We start from the raw sequence: 23,149 nt of genomic DNA, 5'->3' as shown, positions 1-23,149 counted from the left end.
CCTACCAAATGTTAGCTGGTTTCTGTTTTTCCTTTAATATCTTCAGTGGGAAAAAAAATGAATGCAGATCTAAATACAGGTATAAGAAAATGGAGTTCCTCATTTTCCTTCAGGATGACACTGTGTCTTCAGCTTTCTCAGTTGTATGATGAAAAATTTTGAATAATGGTTTGCTGTGTCATAACACTGGTTTGAAAGCTGTGTGCATACCTTTGTGTATAGATAAAATGCATGCATTTTGTGAAAACTGAATACTTAGTGTTTTGACTGAGGAATTGTCAAGTATCTTTTCTCTGACTTAATAAATATCTTCAAAACTACTGAATCAAAATTACATACATTCATTGCAACAGGTATAAATGTTGGGATCTTGTGAAAACATGTTAGAAATGTCATGTGTTTTGTGCCTTTCAGTTCAGCTAATTCTTGGAAGAGTGACTGAATGTAATTGAAAGCAGCATCTGAAATGTTTCTGATTTGTATTAATTATAAGTACCTAGTTTTAGAAAACGTGTCCGACCTCTGCTGTACATTAAGAACTAATCTGAAAAATACTTGTTTCTGCTGCAGAAGTTGAGAGGGGTCATTTAATGAGACTCGTAGGTCATTTCTTCCTTTTTCTGGTAGAAGAAAAGACTGAGTGCAGCTGAAGTTCTGGGCAAAAATGTCATACAATACTTTAATCAGAGGAGCACTCTTTGGACCTAAGTTTCCTTGAAAAGTCACTTGTGTTTGGGTATTTGCACAGCTCCTGAAGTTAAGGAACTTCAGAGGTCAATGTAGAGCCTGAATCAGATACTTTGATGCTCTGAAAACCAATATATTTGTGTCATTATTGCTGTGAAGGGGTAAAACCTTATTTTCCATTTTTCAGTCTGACTGTAACTCATTGCCAGGTGAATCTCTTGGTCCAGTAAATTTGTTAAAAGACAGTTGCTATATGAGTTTTTACAAAGCCAGTTTTTTAATGGGTGGTAACAAGTGGAAGCAATCCATTTTTAATCCTTACTCTGTCTCCCACCTAGGCAAAAAGTCGTTGAAGGTAGCCTCACTCACCCCTTTGCTCTGACACTGTCTGGGGACACTCTGTACTGGACGGACTGGCAAACGCGCTCCATCCACGCCTGTAACAAAAGGACAGGAGAGAAACGGAGAGAGATCCTGTCTGCCCTGTACTCGCCCATGGACATCCAGGTCCTGAGTCCGGACCGGCAGCCCTACTGTATGTTCTGCTTTCCCTCGCACTCGCTGCATGACTGTTACGTATCTGTCAGGAAAACGCTTAGTGTGGAGTTTTAAGGCTTTGCACATTTGTCAGGGGACTGGTTGCTAAAGGTAGAAGTACTTGAATCCTGTACCTTCCTGTGAATATTCTGATCTGAACTGGTGTGAGCTCACGCACTGTCCCAGTCCAAAATCCAGTGCAGTATTCAGTGACTTCTTTTGGTGTGAAATATTTGAACAAGAATGGTAGCAACTAGCATCTTTTTAATGCCATTACTTTAAAGACAGCTGAAAGAAATGCTTATAATGACTTTTTTTAATTAGTAGAATTGCCACAAAATACGTATAATGTTCATGTTGTACTTACAGGTGCAATTTTTGTAGTCCAGACTGCATGATCATGGTTATCTTCAACACGTGGCAAATTGTTTGTGAATGTCTTAGTCTGGAAGGGATTTAGTTTTGAGCATTTATATGAACACACATGTGCCTCTATTTTTCTTTATATTCCATGGTGCTACTTCAAAGGAAGACACATGCAGAGTATTGAGAATCGAGTAGAGCTGCATATATTTTGTATGTGCATGTGATTCCATGTGGCGGTTGGTCTAGGTTTGGGGTTTTTTAAGAATTGTGAGAATGGGACTTGAAAGCAATGTTGTAGAAATGTATATAATTGCGTAGGTCTGGGGAAAATCAACTCTTGTCTAGCAGAAATACTCTTGCCATTTGGACTAGCTTCTTTATTTATGTCAACTTCTAAATCTGCTTCCCTAAAGATAACATTTGTTATTCCAATGGAGTTTATAGGATGTGAGTAAACAGGCCTGACAGTAAGCAAAGGGAGTTTGGAGATCATCTTAGGGATGGAACATGTGCAAGTTTTCATTGAAGTTGTGGGGTATGCACAGCACCCTGGTCTGTCTCACAGCTCCAGATAAGAGTTTGTCTGTGCTGAATTCTTGTCGTTGCTTTTAGCTCCAGGAATGTCCCAGCCTTGGGTCATAGCATTTCTTAGTCAGTCACAAAGAAAATACAGCACATAGGGAAAGAGCATATGCTGAAAATAGCTCAGACGCCATTGACTTCATTAAGATGAGGTTTAGATTCCTTCCTCACCATTTTTTTGCTCTGTGAGTGTCAGTGGAACTAACAAAAGTCAAATTAGCCAGACATTTTGTGCTTTTATATTAAAGTAGTTCAGATGATTATTCAAACTGTAGTTTTGCAGAGATCTTGCACAAGTTGTAAATATTTTTTTATAAGTGTAGTATCCATAAATACTTTTTCATATGGTTTCATTACTTGCTGTCATTTTTTTCCCCATCCAAAGGAGAGAGAAGTGTTCAGTTATCTTATGTCTGTCCCTGTCCTGTACATGCAACGCTACTGTAATGTAGGAATTGTACATATTGTTATGGTTGTTTTTTTTCCATAAAACTGATCGTCCCATCAGTTGCATACATCTCAATTTAGGTGCCCTTAGAGTTAACTTGCTGGGGAGGGGGGAAATCAAGCATTTTATATTATGATTCCTCTGTCTTTTAGCACTAAAGCTTATGCCAGTCATTTGGGACCTGTAATTTCTTCCTCATGGAGAAAAGAGGACTTTAGGGCTTCTAGAAAAGTTAGAATAAATCTGTTTTTTTTTTTGAAGTTCATACTCCATGTGAAGAAAACAACGGTGGTTGCTCCCATCTGTGCCTGCTGTCTCCAAGGGACCCATTCTATAGCTGTGCCTGTCCCACTGGTGTGCAGCTGGAAGATGATGGCAGGACATGCAAAGCAGGTAGGAACTTGGCTTTTTGCTACAGTCACAGTGTTGGCATGGTTTGGGTTTGCTGCTTCAAAGCTGATCCTTGAAGAAGTGGGTTGAGAGGAGCAGACTAATATGAGACTGAAATGTCATTTTGCATCCAAACCTCCCACCAAGCTACCAAAGATGGTGATTTTTGTGAACTAAGGTAATCACTTGTGGTAGAAATCAGAGAATTTTGGTGGTATTTAATGTTGCCAGTTCTCTGTAGGAATGAAGTAGTGTGTGGAACCCATTGCTGAAGGATTTTATTAAAAGTAAGTTAATATAGCCCATCATCCCATTTTTGATAGTGGACAAACTTCTGCTCTCTCCCATTCATTGTCCAGCAGAGATCAGTGGTAAAGTGGTGGTGGCTGAGTTGTTGAGATAATTGAGCTAGAGAAAATACTGTTTTAGGTGACTGGTCCATGTCCCTGAGAAGCAGCAGAGGGTTGTATATTTCCAATAGAAAGCGGCTTAGAGGATAATAGCTAGAGTGTATGCTTTAACTGGAAAGTGTAACTAGATGCATGTTTTCCAGAGGTTGAGTGAGTCTAGTGGTATACTTTGAGAGCTTGTTTTTTTCATGGATTTGGAAGCCTCTTTTAAAAATGCATCTTAGAATGCGAGTAACACTGATATGATATGATATGGTGGTAGAACACCAGGAGGCAAGATTTTGGAGAGTGTTCTGCCAACTCTTTTGCCTGTCTCCAGTGTGTTTTCAAGTCTAGTCAAATATTATAATCATTTTCTGATGTGGCTTGATTCCTCTGAGTACTAGAACAAGCATAATAGATGCCTTTCATTTGTGAACTAGAAGCACAGTTTAAACACTGGACCTCCAGGGTTTAAGGGCTGGCTTTATTAGCTCATCCTGCTGTAATTGAAAGGCTTATAAGGTAGTTTTGCAGCTGCTGAGAGACCTTTCTCTTTCCTGCTTCCAGCTTTGCTAAGTTTCCCTTTCATGGCTTTTAAAAAAAACCTTGCTGAATGCTCAGGACAACCTTTTTAGACATCCACATTGACCTCATATTTCTGGCAACAGGAAAGAAGGTCAGCCTGCTTTTGGCATTCTGGCAGATAGCACAAGCAGGAGTGACTGCTTATACTGTGCTTTCACCTTTCCATTGTCAGGCCAGACAATCTGCCAAGGGTGTTCTGTCAAAGGAGGGCAAAAAAGTGGGATGAGAACAGGAAATCTGGTTTTGCATAAGAATGTGGCTTTTTGGTTCAGTTTTATGGATTATTTCTTTCCCTAGCTCCACATCTTTTGTTGACCTGTCTGCCTTATGCCAACATGCTTGTGCTTCTATTTCCCATCTTACTAATTAACTCCTTGGTTGCAAGGAATTGACTTCTTGTTCTCCAGAGGAGCCCTTTGTAGTAAAGTTGTAGCAGGAGCTACAGATCCAGGGGTGTTGGCCACCTCTTCATTTTGTTCCCTGTTGGCTTGGGGCAGAGGTGCAAAAGTACAGAGTCATTTGGGCATGTGAGCTTCTTTGACTTCAGGTTTTTAAGTGAATTACACAGAAGCTACCGAGGGTTTGTCTGCAGAAGGAAAATGCATTCTGTTCTCAAAATCTCTGTCCTCATGGTGAGTTTACTGGTGCAAATATAACTATAATGTTACTGTATAGAGCTGTTGGAAAGAACTCTTGTGCAGAGAAGATTTGGGGGGCTCTTAGTTGTTACAGGTATTGAATATTGAAGAATGCATACATTGGTGCAGGTGAGAGCACTCTGTAGCTCTTTAGGAATGGCAGAGGTCCTAGTCAATAAACAAAAAATCATGAGTTCAAGGACAGGCTATGCCAGTATTTGCATTGCTGAGTTATGTCTGTATGTAATGAAACTGAAACTCTGGATTTTTGTATTTCAACCAAACTAACTGTTGATATGCTGAAGCCGTAAGTATTCTACCTGTGTTAAAATAATAGTTCATTTTCCTGTAGTTTTAGATTTTGATATTGATTCATACTTGCCTTCTCTCTGGTTCTAAACAGTTGCTCTGGAAAAAAAAATACCTTTACCATAAATATCTATCACTAGTTATGGATATCAAATAGGCAGATTGCAACTGGCATCAAGTATGGTTTTTGCTGGGAATGTGTACTTGTTTTGTGCAGGTAAATGTATTGTGTTGCAGACTCGTGAGGCAAAGTCTGTTTTTCTCTGTTGGCTGTAAAATGGCTTGGATTTCCTTGAAGTTCCCATACCAAACAAAGTTTGGAAAGTAAATTGGCTGCTCCTGACCATGTACTCTTAGCAAAGTGAACATGCAAGTTCTGGTCTTAGAAATTACTTGAGAGGTTGTGTTGGACCACTACTGTCTTGTTGCATGTGTCAAATACATGATTTTAGATAGGTATCTGAACCCAATCTTGCTGGCTTAGAAGGTAATGAAGTCACAGTTTGTAAAGCCCATCAGAGCCTGATGACTCTGGTTGTGCCTGTGGAGAGTGGCCTACTCAGTAGTAACTCCTAATACCTCATAACTTGCAAGAATAATTGACTTGTGAAATGACACCTCTCCAAATGGATCTTCAGTTCTTAGACCAGATAGTTTTCTTGATTTGTGTTTTGTTTGATTTTTTTCTTTGTTTGGTTTGTTTGTTTCTAATTTGCTTTTTTTGTTTGCTTGTTTGAAAGCCTTTCCTAAGCTGACTTGAGCAGCTGCATGATGAATTGAGAAAGGAACCAAACTTTGGTTGTAGTCATTTAGAAGGGATGTGTAATTCTACCAGCAAATAGGCCAGTTGAAAGCAGAGCAAAAGGGTGGAAATTTCACAAGCTTGGGGAGCTTCTTTCAGTAATCTTGCTGACTTAGGACTATCCTGACGTTTCTCTTTCTTTCATTGTTTAAGGATCACATTTCTTTTCTTTATGAACAGAATTATTTTGATTTATTAGTGTTCTGTTTGTGTGTGATGTATCCTTTCAAGAAGCTGTTCCTTCTCCTGTCCTGGGATTCCCTTCTTAGGATTTAGTGAGTTCTGTTGTTGGGCCAGTAGCAGTTTGAAGTGTTGTCACAAAGACAAATGTATTAATGGCTACTGTCTGGTCTCCAGCAGTGAATAATTAGCTCCATTTTTACCTTGTGTGGCAGTCTTCAGGTGATACCTACCTGTCACCTCTTTTGAGCAGATTCGCCTTCCTCATGCTTCTCATTCTTGCTTTCTACATTGCACAGTGAATGACATGAATTTATCTGTTTCTTACTCCAGCTCTGGTGCACCTTTGGTATAATTTGTACCACTTGATGTGAATGTTTCCAGATAAAACGGAGCCAGATCTTTGCACCCTCTTCTACTTTCATGGAGCAGGCTTGTTTTGCCCTACTGGGTGAAGCTGCAGTCTCAAAATGTTGGACGACTCCCCCTGCTTTTTCCTTCCTCTGTGGCTTGACCATGTGGTTCAGTTTAATCACATTCAGGCAAGTCTAGATGTTTTTTGTGTATCTTGCCAGCTAACTGATTAGACCCTGGTCCCAGTCTCATGTACAGCAGTTATATGTCTGCATGCTTCCAAGACTGAGCTGGTTCCTGTAAACAACATTCAGCAGCATGTTTCTCTTATGTTTCTGGAAAATATGTAATTTCTGTCTGCTGTATTCAGTGCTGCTGGCATACAGCTATCACTGCAGGCCTTCTAAAGGAATGTCAAAAGTCACATCTTTTTTCTAAGCGGATATATTTCCTGTAAGTGGTCACTCTGACTTGCTAAATTCCCTCTGCCTGTCAGTGTTGTGTTTCTGAGCATTCTTGCTCTCATTGCACATAATTTTCTGATATAATAGTATCAAGTTAGTCAATTTTATATGAACTTAAATTAATTTGATAGCATTTTAAAACCTATTATCCAGGGCTGATACCTGCAAAATATTTCCACTCTCCCAAGTCTTTACTAGCTTGGCTCTATGGCTAGGATGATGTTATAAGTAGGATAAACCGGGACTTCAACTAATGTCCTTTTTTATTCTATTTTTTTAACTTCAGCAAGGACACTCAAGAGCTACACAATGTCAGAACTAGTCCAGATCCATGCAGCTTCTGGAAGGTGTCTATCCCTAGCTTTAAAAAAATATTTTTCAGGATTTTGTTTTGCTTCTCATTAAATGTGTAATGCTTGCTGCAGTATATAGATAAAATATTTCAGTAAATGCTACACAGTTTTACTTTACTCATTACGCAAATTCATTGCAGCAATTTCACATGGCCTGGGTATCGTTAATTCTCAATTCATTTTACATATCTAAATTCTTCTCTAACCGAATTTAAGACTCTAGCAAGAGGAATCCTTTTTATTTGCTCCCACATAAAAACACAAACCAAAACAGGCCAAGCCTTTCTGTGACATTGGAATCTCTTGGAGATTTGATTTTACTCTGATTTATTGTCTTTCCATTTGTGTTGGGAAAGGTCATGATTCTGTTCCCTTGTATTTGAAAGCAATGTGAGAGGCCTCTTGGTAAGAAGGCATAAGGGTGGTTGAGGTATAGGTGTATTTGTATGTCATGCAAAGAGTAGATAACAAATGTTTTCCATAATTCTGGAGAAAAGATTTTGATATTTGGAAGCTTGCACAAAGGAGTGATGCCTGGGAGTAAGGGCAGTGCCAACTAAAGTATGTTCCTTTAATGCACTAGGCATTGGCTCAGTATAGGTCTAAGTCAGGGGGTCTCTGGACAATGTTCTTGGTCACAAGGTTTAGTTTCAGGTGGTCCTGCAAAGAACAGGGAGTTGGACTTGATAGTCCTTTCCAACTTGAGACATTCTATGATTCTAAGTAGACCGAGCAAAACTGTCTCCAGGAAGGGCTATAAAAACATAAATGTGAGTTTGTCTTAGTCTTGTGTGGTGATAGAAGTTGTAGGGTTTCTGCCAGGATGATGTGACAGCTGCAGTTTCTCAAATAAATCAGGAAATTCTGTTTTCCCAAATGAAAACCAGAAAAAAGCCCCCATGTTTTCGTAACTGGAGAAAAAAGTGCTTGCTTCAGGTGTTTGAAGAGTCAACTTCCCTTATCTATCCTTGATCCTGTTGTTGAGGCAGTTGATCGGGGTTGGCTGTTATTCCCAGTGTCTTATTTCTCCTTGCCACTCTGCACATTGCAAAATAGAAAACAGTGTTTTTGGAATCTGCTGGCTAATACTGCAGGGCATATAGTGGGTTTTTTATGTGCAGGAGATAGAAGAGTATTGAAGGAAGAAATGCTAAGGCACTTTATTCTGATCTCCTGTGTATTTCTTGGTGCACATCATAAGTTTTAAAAGTTTTGACTGTGGTTCCTTGGTGAGCAGTCATGAGCTTATTACAGCAACTAAGCCTCCAAGCAAGACAGGTAGGCAGACAAATACATTTCGTTGTGAAGTACTTTCCTCATGCCATTTAACCACCAGAGAGGGTCTCTTTGCTAGTATGTCTTCCTGATAAATAAAGAGGAACAGTGTGGACTAATCCAGACTTTCTGATTAAGTAAATCAGCTGCTAATTGGAGAACAGCCTTTTTGAGAAGGTGTTATAAAAGCTGGAGGGCTTCTTCTTTGCTCCCTCTCTCCCTATGGCACTTCTAAAGGTGTATTGTACTTCCTTTGCTTGTCCAGGAATTGTTGAAACTGCAAGTTTGTAAGTAAAAATCACCCAGTAATGGGTACCTGAGAGTCTGGGAAATCTAGAGGCTACCTCTTCTTGTTCTACTCCATTTCACGAAAATTTCATGGGTGGTTTTTTTCACTTTCATTCATGTATAGATCTTGTTTGTTTTGATTCTGTTTGCCCCTTATGTTATTTAGTGTGTTATGTTGATGATTTTATTTGATTTATATGGAAAGATTATATTACTTTCCATTCATAGCAACTTTTATGCTTCTAAATGGGGAGTACTTTGTGTAGCAACAAAATCAAATAGCCTCATATGGAAATGGCCTTATTTATAATTTTTTTGGATAAAACCCATTAGAAACATGCCATATAGAACAAACCTGGAGGGAGTCAGGAGCATTCTTGAAGGTCTGCCACATCATCTTCTAGTTCAGTGGTTTTCCTGGGCTGTAGTAAATGAAACTTTCTTTTCAAGCTTTGTTGGTGCATGTTTCAGATAAATTGATGACTACTTTCTAGGGCTCTGAAACACTGTCTAGTTAGAGCTTATTTTTGTGGTTAGGGTTTTTTTTTTTGTTTGTTTTTGTTTCTTGGGGGTTTTTTTGTGTGTGTGCATATAAAAGAGCGATGCTCTGCCTTTTCAGCACTGTGGAGTCTCTGGATTGAATCTGGTTTTATGCTGCAAAAGAACCACACCCTGGGTCTGCAGTGAAAGGTTTATGTGTAAATTTTGTTATCTTGCATTCACTCTGTGCTGGGTACACACGTAGGCAAAGTCACCAAGACCCAGTGATAACTACCTAAGCTGCTGTAGCTTGACTGCCTCTTCAAACATTGGGTGGATGAGCTCTGTTTTGCTGCATCAATGTAGCAGCAGTGAGACTGAGACTCTCTCTAGATTTGCATACCGTAATTTGCAGCTGTTTGTATATTTTTTGTTTGTTTGTTTCATTTTGCTGCTTTGTTTTTTTCTTGATTGTGTCAGCGCAGAATGGAATTTTCTGGGGCTCCATCAGACTTGGCACATAATAAATAATGCTTAAGTTTCAAAGCATTATACAGTTTTCAGCCTCAGAGAGGGCTCGCGGGGTGTAAACTGTTTGTTTCTGTTTGTGTAAAGGATGACAGCAGTGCAGAGAAACTTTATATGTTCAAGGTCCTTTGCTGAATGGGAAACATCTGCAATTAGAAGTCAACAGAATTGGGATTGTAGAAAACCCACTGTATTTCTGTTCTTTTTTTTTTTTTTTTTAGTATATGAATTATGTATCTTGTTGAGTTGTAATGAATTTTTCATTATTGTCTCTATGCATTTGAGGTGTTACTGCCAAAACTCTGCTTAACAGAAATGAGGTGGTAAAGTGGATGTCAGTTCTAAAGTCAGAACTTACCTAAAGTCAGTGATTCCTTGCTGTGAGCCAGTGGAATTGTTTATCTCCAGCAGAGAGTAGGTACATGTAAACTTTAAAACCGTGCTTTACAAGGAAACACCACAATCCAAAGCATACCCTTTTTCCAGCAGTAGGGATTTCTGACAGACTTTTTCTTGGCCCATCCTTTTTCCTATGGCTTGCAATGAACTGTTATTAAGAATTCTGTGCAAAGGGAATTTTTTTCCTTTTTGTTAATGAAGAGTAGAAGCTGGGAGTATGATATCCATAAGGTAGCAGTCAGATTTATTACTTAACATTTTCAACATTCTCTCCTCTTTCTTTAAAGCACACAGAGTATAGGCAGACCCCAGGGCAGGCTAAGACTTAGTTGTTGAAGTGCTTTGAGGTCTTTGGATGAAACCTGTACATAAGGGCAGCTTCTTTGCTTGGTACAGCAGTAGTCAGATGGCTGTGCTGACCTCTGATTCTAGTTAATACCACTGCAGTAATGACTGTTATATTAATGCTGTTTTGAGTAAGTCTTCCTCAGAGTTATCTGCTCTGTCAGTAGTAACTTCACAGAGCTGTGTGCTCACTAGTGTGGTTCTGGGCATGTACAAACTGAATGTGTCTCACAGGAGCTCTGTCCTCAGCTAGAACAGGGTAACTGTGATTTCTGTGTTGCAACAGCTTCTTCTGGAAGAAACATTACTTTTGTCCCAGTCAGCTGCTTTGTGCTGATGATCTTATCAGCTGTGTGGTTTAACTAATATTCCATTTGTGAGATTTCATTTTGGTGGCTGTGTGAATGTGTCAAAACTTTGATTTGTAGGTGTTTTTTCTGGTTCAGGCAAAGTTAGAAGTTTGCTACTGTGATAATGGAAGAAACAGTAGACAATGGCTTTTCACTGTAACATGCAGACAGATATGATGTAATTTATGAGTTACGTAAGTGCTCTGGTATTTCCTTTCTTTGTCACAAGTGTTAGTTTTCCTTATGCCTGCTTACCTTTCAATTAAATCAAGTCCTGTCTGAATGTGGCCACTCAAAACATTCTTTCAAAGAAACCTTTCCTGTTTCTATTTTGCTGGTTGCACACTCCCACTGCATGCAGTCCTTGGTTTTAAACTGCCTGTGCAGTGTCAGGTTGGAGAGTACATGGCCAGCCTGTCACAGCCTTGCACTGTCACACAGTAAGGAGAAGAAGTGCTGTCTTTCTCTCAGACTGAAAGATAAATAAGGGCCTTAACTGGAATGCATAGTGCTGTTCATGTTGCAACTGGCTCTAGTAAGGTAACCAAGGAGAACGTGTAAAAAGAGTTGCCATTTATTTCTAGGTATTGCTGAAGTTTGTTTTAACTCCTTAAATATTACTGTTTTCTGGGGAGGCTGAGAAACAAGATGGGGGTTTTACAGAGTTTTGTTGATTTAAATCTCAGTTTCATTGCATCATTTTTCTTTTGGGGTGAAGAGCAACTAATGCTAAACCCTTGTGCAAGATGTAGTTGTTTTGAATATTGGAAAGCTTATTAATCAGCATGGCAGTGTTACCAATTTTCATAGGCTTCATGCTTTCTCCCAGACCCATACTCTGGCCCCTCTTTTGCCATACACTGAAACTTTGCCAGGTAATTCACTGTATGACAACAAGCAACAAAATCCCTGGGTTTTTTGACCAATCTTTTTAGTTTATCCAGAGTGCTGAGGTAGCTGTGCTCAAACATCTTGTGAAGGAGTTGCCTGCAGTCAAAGCACTTCCAACACACTCTTTTCAAAAAGCACTTACCATTTTTTTTTTCTTTGGAGCAGAGCTAAAATCTTTCCTGTTTTTACAGTGTATCTGATTTTCTGCCCACAAATATAGAGATTTCCAGAGTTGTTTGTAGTGAGGCTGAGTCTGTACATGCAGGTGCATGCTCATGCATATACATAAAACTGCAGGATTAGTCCTACAATAGGTCATTGTTCTAGCCTAATTAGCAGACAGACAAATGGGAAAGCAATAGCATGGCCTTTTCTGGCAAAGATTAACAGAGGCAGCCACTGCAGTCCACATGTTTAGGTTGGGTGAATAAATTGGAGCGTTTGTTACTGTGTTACAGATGTCTTGTTACTTGTCAAATGTGAAGTGGGCCAAGGGAAGAATAAAAAAAGCTCTTGTCAAGCTGGTGAGATGGCCTGTTTTGCTGCTGTCAGCTCTGATTGCAGTTAATTTTACAAATAGAATACAGTTGCCATTTCCAGCAGTGAAGCATGAATTTTTAATAACAGAAGCACAAAGCAACCAAATCAAAGCAAGCATGATATCCTAGGATAGATATTAAACATACTGATTTTTGGGTATGGCAGGAAAGCCTCTTGTGTAAGTGAAAAAAAAAATTTCCTAACCCTTTTCTCTAGGATTTATTAATTGCAAATAGAGTAAGTAGAGCATATAGTTTTCTTACTTGGGTTTTTTTGCAAACTCAGGTATTGTTCTGATGCCCCATCCCAGGAAGAGTTCATGGCCAGGTTGGATGGGACCCTGAGCAACCTGATCTAGTGGGTGGCATCCCTGCTGGTGGCAGAGGGGTTGGAGTTGGATGATCTTCAATGTCCTGTCCAAACCAAACTTTTCTATGATTGTAGGTTAACCAGAACAGCTCATCAGCTCTTATGGTTATTAGATCTACTGAGAATTTCTGTTGAAGGTCTGCAGAAGGCTTGTACTGAGTAGAGAAAAAAGCAATTCAAAATTTAAGCCAGTTGAAAAAAAAAAAAGAAAACTATTTAAAATTGGGTATTTTAAAATACTTTCTAAATGGAAACATTAGATTGACCTAATTCCTCCTGGTTTTCTATTTATGGTTTGCATAGAAAACTTTTCATAAACTTCTGCTGAGGTGTTTGGTTGCTGCAGTTGTGATGTTGGAATAGCTTGCATTTTCCACTCGTCCCAAAAATGCTTTTTATTCATTGTGTGGTGTTATAAATGACCATGTTGTAACAGTTAGTGATTCTGTTGGGAATCTCTTCATCATGTGGTTAGAAAAGTGACTGCAGGGAGAGAGGTTTATGAAGATGAAGTTAATTAAATATATGTATAGCACTTTCACACTAGGTAAATATCTGGCTGTAATGTGTTAGGCAGGTTCTAGGGTATCTAGGATAACACTAGGCAAGTCACAGCACAACACTTCTGTAGCCTTGAAAACATTCCTACCAACATTAATAATCAAAATACCTCCATGATAGAGATAAAACTAATGAGCCAGACAAGCGTGTTTGTCCAGGTTTTTAGAGAACCAGTGTCAAGTTCTCATCTCTTGGTGATGTGCTCAGAGCCTGCTGCCAACTCTTTCTCTCTAGCAGAAATTTGTTAATGGAGTCAAATACAGTTACAACCAACTGTAATTTTAAACTGCATCGTAATAAAACACAAGATTTTTTGCACTAATCAAAAATTACCTATGGTAATGATCTTTTACCGGCTTCCAAGTGTGGGGTGTGACATAGTGATACATGCTGTGGTAACATTTTCACTGTTCACATGTTTTATAATGTTCAAGGATGTAGATGCATGCCTGCCAAAAGTCTTTTTGTGTAATGTTTCACTTAATTTTAGGCATCTCTACAGAACTGGCCAGGTAGCTCATTCCCCTTATTATTTCTTGTTCCTGTAAGCCTCTGTTAGAGGTAAGTTAAAAAAAAAAAAAAAGAAATTACCAAAAGGCATCCCATTCAGCTACCATTAAACGTCCCAATTGTCAACTGAAGATTTTCTTTTTGTTTGCTAGATCAGCAGAGAGAAATTTTCTTCTTCCTGTTTATTTTTAGCTGTGTATGTCCACGGGACAGAAAAGTCAGAGCAGCTGAATGTGTCAGAAACAGATTGATTCCCTCAGTTTGAGAGATGAATCTAGTCATGTAGTTGATTCAAGGTGTCTGGACTGTCCTGTTCCTGGTCAGGATGATACTTTGCATGCAGTGAATGTGTGGTCTTATGCAGAGGTGAACCTATCACAGAGCTAGACGAGATAAATCTGAGTTTCATTATTGCTGTTATGTGGAGGTGAAGGCTGTTTTGGTATTTCTTGTGAATTTTGGGGGGTGTTAATAGTGTCTTTCAGCCTGTTGTCTAGTCAGCATTTCTAGACATAATCTGGGCCTTAGACTGACAGTTCCTGCCTCCCTCTGACCTTGTTGACAGTGAACCAAGGTGAACCTGCAATCCCTTGTGTGAAGAGGCAAAACATAAGCATTTGATTCTTATCTGTTTGTTCCCATGCAATGAGGCTTGTTATGTTGGTTGTCCTAGAAATACATGTAATATTGGTAATTGCTGTGTTATCAGTTCTAGGCATATATTTGATGGTCCTCTGCTTCACACTACCTGTATTTCAATATTAAGGTTGTGATTGCAGACACATTAATATAGTAGAAATTCAGAGGTTAAGGTGGATATAAACTTGAGTGCTGTTGGTGTCTGAACAGCTGCCGTGCTGTTGCTTGAGTATTAACCACCTCTCTTGGATGCCTCTTCCCTCTAGGGCATGTTCCCATGAGGTTCTTTCAGGAAGATCCCTGGAGAGATCAGTTATCTCTTCAGGACCTTACTCAGGACTCTGCTTCTCCATTGCAGGATCCTTTGCTGCACCATGTCATGGTCCCTGCAGCCAAGGCTGTCCCTAGCATTCACATCCCCAGCCAGTTCTTTGTTGTTAGAAAAAGGTCCAGCAACGCATCTTTTCTCACTGGCTTCTCCACCACATGCATTAGAAAGTTGTCATCAGTGCTCTGCAGGAGCCTCCTGCGCTGTGTGCGCTGAGCTGTGCTGTTTCTGCAGCAGAGATGGCGGTGATTGAAGTCCCCCATGAGAACCAGGATCTGTGAAAGTGAGGCTCCTTCCAGTTGTCTGTAAAAGATCTCGTCCACTTGCTCCCGCTGATCTGATGTCCTGTAACAAACACCCACAACAGTGTTACCATTGCTGGTCTGTTCTTTAATCCTAAACCATAAACTCCTGACTCACTCATCATCCTCCCTGAGACAGAGCTCCATGCGTTCCGGGTGTTCTCTCAAGTAAAAAGCAACATTCAACAGCTTGCCTTCCTCACCTGTCTTTTTAAATGTACAATTTAAAACCCTTCTGTGTTTGTAGAGCATTAGATGACCAGGTGCATCTCCTTTTCCATGCTGAGTTTTGAGGCCTGAATTTTTACTTAACTCACACTTTAACAGTTTTTATTTTGATTCATGTAATGAAATATTTCAGAAGCATAGAAGGTAGACATAAAACTTTCTTACATGGGGTATTTGGTTCTGCTGTAGTTGCTGTGTTGTGATAATTTAAAATATCAAAAATTGCTTTTTGTGTCCCATTGTTTTTGCTTAGTAAAGGTGCTAAAATCCAGGACATGCATAAAGCTTTTGAAAATGAATGCTTTTGCTAGCAGTGCCTTCTACTGATTGCTGAGGCGTGTTGTTCCCTCAGCAGAAAGGTTACTAGTTTTGCAATGTCCAGAGAAAAGAGCAGAAGTTTCAAGCATAAGAATCAGTCTTTCTGAAACCTTTGAATTTAGAAAATCTGTATTATGGATGTGTAATGGTAGATGTCTCTCTTGCTTTGCTGTCATGAATCCATGGGCTTTCACTTCTCCCTTTTCTCCAGGGGGTTTCTGAGCTCTGAGTTGTTGCTTCTCTCCTTCAACCCAAGTCTCCCTGTCAAAGTGATGCTCTTCTTGTCAAACCTTGCTGGCTGATGTTGACTGGGAGAAGCATTCTTTCTGGAGCCCCTCCATGTGAATGTTAATTTGGTTTTGTTGTGCAACAGACTGAACTTCTGACTCTCCAAAACTCCATAAGCACGTCTAGGTGTGAAATATTTCTAGAAGAATATTCTCATGAGGATTTGAATTTCCATTATTCTTAGTGGGTTTGAAAGATATGTCCCCATGTTAGCCATTTTCATTCAGTCTGAGCTGTTGGGGGGAACTGGAAATTGCCACCTCCTACTGGTGTTTGCTAGTCTGGATGAAATACCACAAATTACTTTTATTCAGGTTTCCAGTTTAGGAGTATTGCTAAACAATAAAAATTCCTTGTCAGTTTTCAAAACACACAGCATCAGCTTGGTAACAGAAGTAGGAAAAAACCCACATACTATTCTTTTTGTACTGAAGCATGCATGGGTGGATGTGGGGAAACTTTAGTAAGCAACTGCACATTTTGCAGTCTGTTCTCTTTTTGTACCAATAAAGGAAGCTGCCACTTCAGTGTCAGACAACACTGAAGATGCCATTTGTCCTTGAAACGTACTCCAAGTTGTTGTTTGGCACCCTTTCCGTAAGCAGGGAAACTTTGCAATGGGGAGGAAGAACAGAGGAGAGAAAAGAATAACAATCCTGTTGCCTTAGAATTAGTTTTGCATCAGGTTTGGCCAAATGATGAATACTTGCCGTGATTGTGACTTGTTTTCTTGTTGGACTGTTTGGAGCAAATCATAAATGGAATTTGTTTACAAAATACTCCAGTCTTCTGTTAGCCCTTGTCATCTATTGTTTAGGGCATGTGTGAAAAGTGTCTCATACACTGATAGAGCTAGTGGGAAACTTGGCTGAGCAATTCTCTGTAACATGATGAAATATTTGGACCTACCCCCACCAATTTTTTTTTTTTTTTTAATATTCTAGATAGAGGTTGCTATGGTTCATATTAGTTTAGAAGGCTGGGAGAAAGATGTTGTCATCTAAAATATAAGTCTATATTTTAATGAAAGTTTGATGTCCTTATTTAAGGAAATCTCTTCTTGTTACAGTGACAGTAGCAGTTCCCAGCCTGCTGTGCTCTGTTGAAGTCTTCGTATCAGTAGCAATAGAATTGATGCCATGAATGCTTTTCTCCCCAGGTGCTGAGGAAGTCTTGCTGCTCGCTAGAAGAACTGACTTGAGGAGGATTTCCTTGGACATGCCGGATTTCACAGACATTATTCTGCAGATAGACAACATCAGACATGCAATTGCCATAGACTATGACCCTGTGGAAGGCTACATCTACTGGACTGATGATGATGTCCGGGCAATCCGTCGGGCCTATCTTGATGGTGCTGGAGCCCAGACTCTGGTGACCACAGAAATCAACCATCCAGATGGTATTGCTGTGGATTGGGTGGCCAGGAACCTGTACTGGACTGATACTGGCACAGACCGCATTGAAGTGACCCGGCTGAACGGGACTTCGAGGAAGATCCTTATCTCAGAAAACCTAGATGAACCTCGAGCCATAGTGCTCAATCCTGTAATGGGGTAAGTGTTGTGTTTAGTGGTAGCCCTCTGATTGGTCTTTGGATCCAGTTTATGGTCTCCTGAAACTGAAAACCTGCAAATTGCAGGATGATGTGTGTACTGTTTGTCAGATATTCAGGAAATGACTGGTTTTACCTTGCTTTGTCCCTTTAATAACTGTCTGCATAAAAAGTGACTTCTAAATATAGTGTTCTTCAGTGAACCTATACATTGGGTGCTTGGTTGAATTTTCTTTTCTCTGCGGTGTTATCCTACCTATGAAAGAATTGGGCCACTGCATATTTTCAGTAGTTTAATTTATTTACTGCTCAAACTTTATATTTTCTTCACTGATTACAGTTTGAGTTGGCTTTTTTGGTGCTGTTGGAGCAGCAGAAAGCATTACTTCAAAAGCAAGACAGATCTTAACACTAACTTGTCTTGTGTGTTGCATTCATTAACTGTTTCCCCTTTTTTTTTTTTTTACAGCTACATGTATTGGACAGACTGGGGTGAAAGTCCAAAGATAGAATGTGCTTATTTGGATGGCTCAGAAAGGCGGGTTCTGGTGAATACGTCCCTTGGGTGGCCTAATGGCTTGGCACTGGATCTTGAAAAAAACAAGCTTTACTGGGGAGATGCAAAAACAGATAAAATTGAGGTGAGTAATAGACCCATACTTGGGTGCATCTGTAGAAAACAATTGCAGTTCTCATGTGCAGCTTTGTCTTGGGTACATTTACCCAATTTTGGAGGAGTCTGTTGTTTCATTAATATTAAAATAATATTTAGCATAACAAGACATATTTGAGAAGAAAGGAAGTACATTCATGTGGTTCAGAAAACTTCAGCAAGAAATGTTATGTTTGTTATGTCTACATTGCCCCAAGTGTAATTTAATTGCTTGAAATCTCAGATTTTACCTCAGGCTTTTGCAACAAATTGGGACACTCAGGTAAAATTTGTTCAAAAGATGTTTTGGCTTGTCTGTGGTGTTTGGAACTGCTGTCTAAAATTGCTGGATGCAAAAGACTTAATGCAAGGTTCATATACAGCAGCTGGTGGATGGGGAGGCCCAGGAAGGCCATGTTTCAGGATGTTAATGATTGTGTGGTGTCCACATTTGTGGACAAGAAGTAATTTTTAGCATGCCTACTGTTTTGAAAACAATGTAGGTAGTCTACGCCTGAATTTGAGGAGGAAAATTTCTACTTTGGTCATGGTCTGTGAAATGGATTGAGTTTTAATGTTGTTTGGGGCAGTAGCATATGCAGCATTTTTTGATAAATAATTTAGAGAAATAAATTTTGAGGGATGACTGCTTTCTGAAGATTTTGCACTCAGGAAGAGACAAAACTAGACTGTCTGCTAGCTCCAGAAATTTAACTTAAGTGTTTGGCTATTACAGTGTAGCTAATACTGAGTTTGATGATTATCAGAGAGATCCTGTCTCCCCTTACCTTTCAGCCTGCAGGACAGGGAACATTCCAGATGCCACATTTTATAACTGGGGCCAGAGTTGTGCCATGTTCATGGGCTTAAGCAGTCTGTTCAGTCTGTCTCATTTCATTGTCAGGCAGCAAGTCAATGATATTGTTTGGTTTGACATCAAAGTTTAGGAAAATCAGAGAAACCAATGTAAGGGCTTTTTATTCAGAGTTTTTCTTTTGTGCTACTCTACTGGTCCTAATATGTATGAAGCCTCACTGTATGGTGTTTGAGGTGGGGCATTTCCAGTTTCACTTGCTGCTGAAGTCATTCAGCATGAACTCATTTTCCCGTGCTTGTGTTTTGTTGCCAAGAATATGCCATTTTAAGTAGCAACCACTGTGTCTCAGTGATGTGTTCTGTAAGAGTATATATGTATGTTGCATGGAGGGCTTGTCAGAAACAAAAATCAGCTGACTGCAAGTGGAGGATACATATTTATATTTTGTACTATAGTTGACCCAGCTGGATATTGGGATTTTTCGTTTTTCCCAGTAGGCACCTAAAACTACCTTGGAGCATGTTACTGGATAAATTTAGTTTCTGTTAGCACCCAAAACCAGCATAAATGTGATAGATAATAAATGGGTAGATAATAAGCTCTATTTTGTAGCTCATTAGGTAGCAATAGAAAAAAAAAAAGCTGATGATATTTTGGGTGGTTTACTCTCTTGCTACACTGCAAGGAGGGAGTTCTTACTTCCTCTAAAATGACATTCAGATTTGTGTTGAGTGCTCCTGAAGAAGGAAGTCTTCAACCGAGTGTTTGGCCTCTACACAGTTCAGAAAGTTGCACTCTGCAGCTGCACTCTACTGCAGAAGGCAAAGAAGGTGCTGCGTTGTATGTGCTGAAGATTGGATCCCAAACTGCCATTAGATTGTAATTGAGAATTGCTTTCATCACATGGCATGGCTTCAATGGCTTTCCATGTAGAAAAAAGCCATGAGTGAATATAGCTTTTACATGTTTGTGTGTATCTCTGCTTGGTGGTCTGCTCTGGTGTCTGGTATTTTAGATCTGCAGGAGTCATCTTACTCTCTGGGAAGGCCTGTTTGAATTTAAAGTTCTTAAACAGTGACTGAACTTTGTACAGCTTGGAAATTTCGTAGGCTGAAGACATCTGTCCTGTTTTTCATGGACCTTGGGTTTGAAATGTGCTGCAAATGCCTCTGCGTTGGTTGGTTTGCTTCAGGGGTGGTTTTGCTCAGTTCTGGTAACACACTGTGACATTACTTTTGGGTGTGCTCTCCCTCAATTAGAAAATGATCTCTGCAGAGCCGTTGAGGGTACACCAAGCATCATCCTCTACCAGGAGACTGTGTTTTATTTGTGCTTGGAGAACTTCACAGGGTGAAAACAGCAGTTACCCTTTCCTGTCAAAACCCCTTTTCTAACCTTCCCATCTGCAGCATTCAGCTGCCACACAAAGGGCTCAGTCACTTTGCAAGCAGTTTGCATCCTGAAGAAACCACTTGGCAAAGCTTGTCAAAATTTTGTGTGACAGGAGCCTATGGGGCTTTTGCTGCAAATTTGGCACCCTGTGGTAACATTGTTCCCAGGTTTTAAGTTTATTTTTTTAATTACTTTGACAAAGTGTATGGCAAATAGAAAATAGCAAATTTTGAGTCATGTCTGTCAAAATCATGTGTCTGTCCACAAAGCATCAGCTACAAGTAAGGGGCATGGATTAATCCAACTGAACTTTGCATTTTACTGACAGAGAAAAGTTACTTTCCAGGAACAAACAGCAGATTAATAGGGATTACAGGATTCCAGCAGAGAGAGAAGCAAAGGCCCACGTGTATAGTTTCCTAATTCTTCTTTAAAAAAACTTGTGGTAAGCCAGGTTTTCCCATGTATTATTTCTTCAGTATTTGCGTAAAGTGCCTAAGGTATAGGTGCATAATGAGCAATTATGAAATTTTCTGGTGATTTTTATTATGTATGCCTTATAGTTGAGCTTGTACAATATTTTCGGAATAAGTATTCTGCATACTGTTCCTTCTAGCAGCTTCCCCTTAGCAGCTTCCCCTTATCCCTCTCTTCCTCTTCCCCTCTGCTGACAAATGTCCTTAGTTTGTTTTTTTTGTGTGAGATTCATAATCACATAACTATCACATATACAATAACATGTCACATACAGTAATTCTTTGCAAGTTTATAGTGTGTTTTAAGCTTAAAGTGGAGGTCAGCGCCAGATGACAATCATGTAGCTCACTGCAATTTCTATCCAAGGTGCAGTTATGTGGATTGTCTTTGGAATTTCAGGAAGCAGGCTTTATAACTGATATGTTGTTGGTCACATTCTGCATAAATAATGTAAAAGGATATTTGGAACAACTTGCAACTTGAATAAATAGGAGTAGGATTTACAGAATTTAGTTGTACTGGGGAAAAGAAATAATTAACTTAAGGCTGCTTTTTTAAACAGGTCCGCGTATACTTAACATATTACACTTTATTTTTCAGTCATTTGACCTAAAAGATGCGATGTTAAGTTTATGCATATGACATTTTCTCATAACCAATACTTTTTTGTGTGTGTGTGTGTGTGTTTTTGCATTGGCATTTTTCACCAGAGCATTAAAAAAACTATGTAGCATAATAAACCACTTGGAAGATATTCTGGACTGATTTATTGAAACAGGCAAATCTCACAGGGAGAGCTACTAATTTAAATTTATTTCCACATGCTAATTAGCTAGAAAAGTCTCAAAGCATTGTTTTTTGATAAATATAAGTGCATTTCAGAAGACCTAGTTCATGCTTACATTAATGTAAATAATCCCCACACTGCATATTTATATTAATATATGAGAACAGAGGAATTAAATGGATATAGAAGTAATGAATGCAGGATCCCCTTAATTGAAAGAACAGATGTACAATCTTTGATAAGTATAAATAGGCAGGTGCATTAATAAAATCACTTTGATTTATAATAGTGAAGGAGCCTTAATTTTAGTGGGTTTTTTTTGAAATTTCTCAGTGACATTCAATTAATTTGAAAACTTCGACAAAGAAACGTTATTAATTGAAGCCTACACTATGGTCCTTAGAGGAATGAGATATATATGTATCTCCTGTATTTTTACTCCATCCTATACTTTTTACTTCTGATAAATTTGTAAATTACATCCTTTCTATATGCAAGTGCTACATATCTGGAGTGATATGCATCACATGATGTTGACATACAGTATGTTAATGTTGAATGGCATATGTCAGAATTGGGCTGGCAAACCACGTGTTCATACAGCTCTGTTCAGCACTGTTCCTGCAGCCTGGGCTGCTCCTTTGGATGCTTCTGTTGGTGCCACTTCCAGTTTTTCTGTTTGCAACGCACTGCTCTCCTGACTGGCATTAAGCTGTGTTTTTGGAGGAGTGACGTGTGCATGTCTGTGGCCACTGGGCATGCTTTTTTGCTGGAGATTGTGTGGTTTGTGAGCAGTATATACCACTGTGTTTTTATTAATTTGAAGTAGCTGTTAGGCCTTGGTATTGCTCTGTGTTTAGCTTGAAGAACCAGTAGGCATGAATGCTGGTGTGGGTGGATGGGGATTCTTTTCTTTCACTTGAAGGGAGCTGCTCAGCAAACTTTACCACATGAGAGCTCTATTTGTTACAGTGTCCCAAGACCTGGTGTATAACCAACTATCTTTTAAGGTTCTGGAGGGGAATAATCTCTACTAGTGAGCTGGGGACCAGACTTTTACCAGGAGCCACAAGCCAGTGTAGAGTGGATAGGAGGAGTCATTTGGAGGAAGGACTACCTTAAAACGTTGTTACAGGGTTCTGACATTTCTTGCACTTTGTTTAGTCTGATGACAGATCAGTTATGTTTGCTTTCCCCTGAGGGACTTTGCTGTGATGGAACACCAACTTTCTGTGAGGGAGGGGGGCTGTATCTTCGAGTAAAGCAAACTCTAATTCTACAAAATTATATAAAGCCTCACAGGATGTGGGAAGAAGAAGGAAACCTGGCAGGCAGGGCAAGAGGGTTTTTATTCTCTTTTGTTTAAGAATCCCCACTCTCCCATCTGCCTGTTGGCTGTCTTCTGCTTGCACCAGTAACCTCATCATCCAGTTTGGGGTCAAGAGTAAGCACCTCAGTTCAGACTCCCAGGGATGTTAGTGGAGTCTCAGCTTCCTCTGCTGAAGCAATTGAGAGTTTTCTGTTCGTGGATATTTTGAATGATCTTTCTTGACTAATTTGCTGTCATAGAAATGATGTTGCAGTTTGTCTAGCCTTGTACACACCAGCCTGTAGTGGGGAACAGATTGCTGAGGTAACATACAATGATCTGTACTGTTCTGCAGGTCAGATTGGTGAGTAATTTCAGGTCCTAATGAATTTTGGTGAATTTAAACTCCTCTGGGTGTGATGCATGTTTCTAAA

General features: G+C 39.5%; 1 protein-coding gene across 1 annotated transcript in view; it reads left to right on the top strand.

Annotated features, from left to right (window-relative positions):
• Nucleotides 1-23,149, top strand: part of LRP5 (LDL receptor related protein 5) — a 135,235-nt gene that overhangs the window by 53,855 nt on the left and 58,231 nt on the right. The window contains exons 4-7 of the mRNA XM_085062713.1: nucleotides 1,026-1,222; nucleotides 2,882-3,013; nucleotides 16,886-17,282; nucleotides 17,751-17,922. Of these exons, the coding sequence (XP_084918839.1) occupies nucleotides 1,026-1,222; nucleotides 2,882-3,013; nucleotides 16,886-17,282; nucleotides 17,751-17,922 (898 nt within the window). The remainder of the gene's footprint in view (nucleotides 1-1,025; nucleotides 1,223-2,881; nucleotides 3,014-16,885; nucleotides 17,283-17,750; nucleotides 17,923-23,149) is intronic.

The sequence above is a fragment of the Lichenostomus cassidix genome, chromosome 5, assembly GCF_008360975.1.
Source record: "Lichenostomus cassidix isolate B80296 chromosome 5, HeHo_3.0, whole genome shotgun sequence".
Lineage (NCBI taxonomy): Eukaryota > Metazoa > Chordata > Aves > Passeriformes > Meliphagidae > Lichenostomus > Lichenostomus cassidix.
Note: the sequence above shows the minus strand (reverse complement) of the source record. Positions and strands in the feature narration are given on the sequence as shown.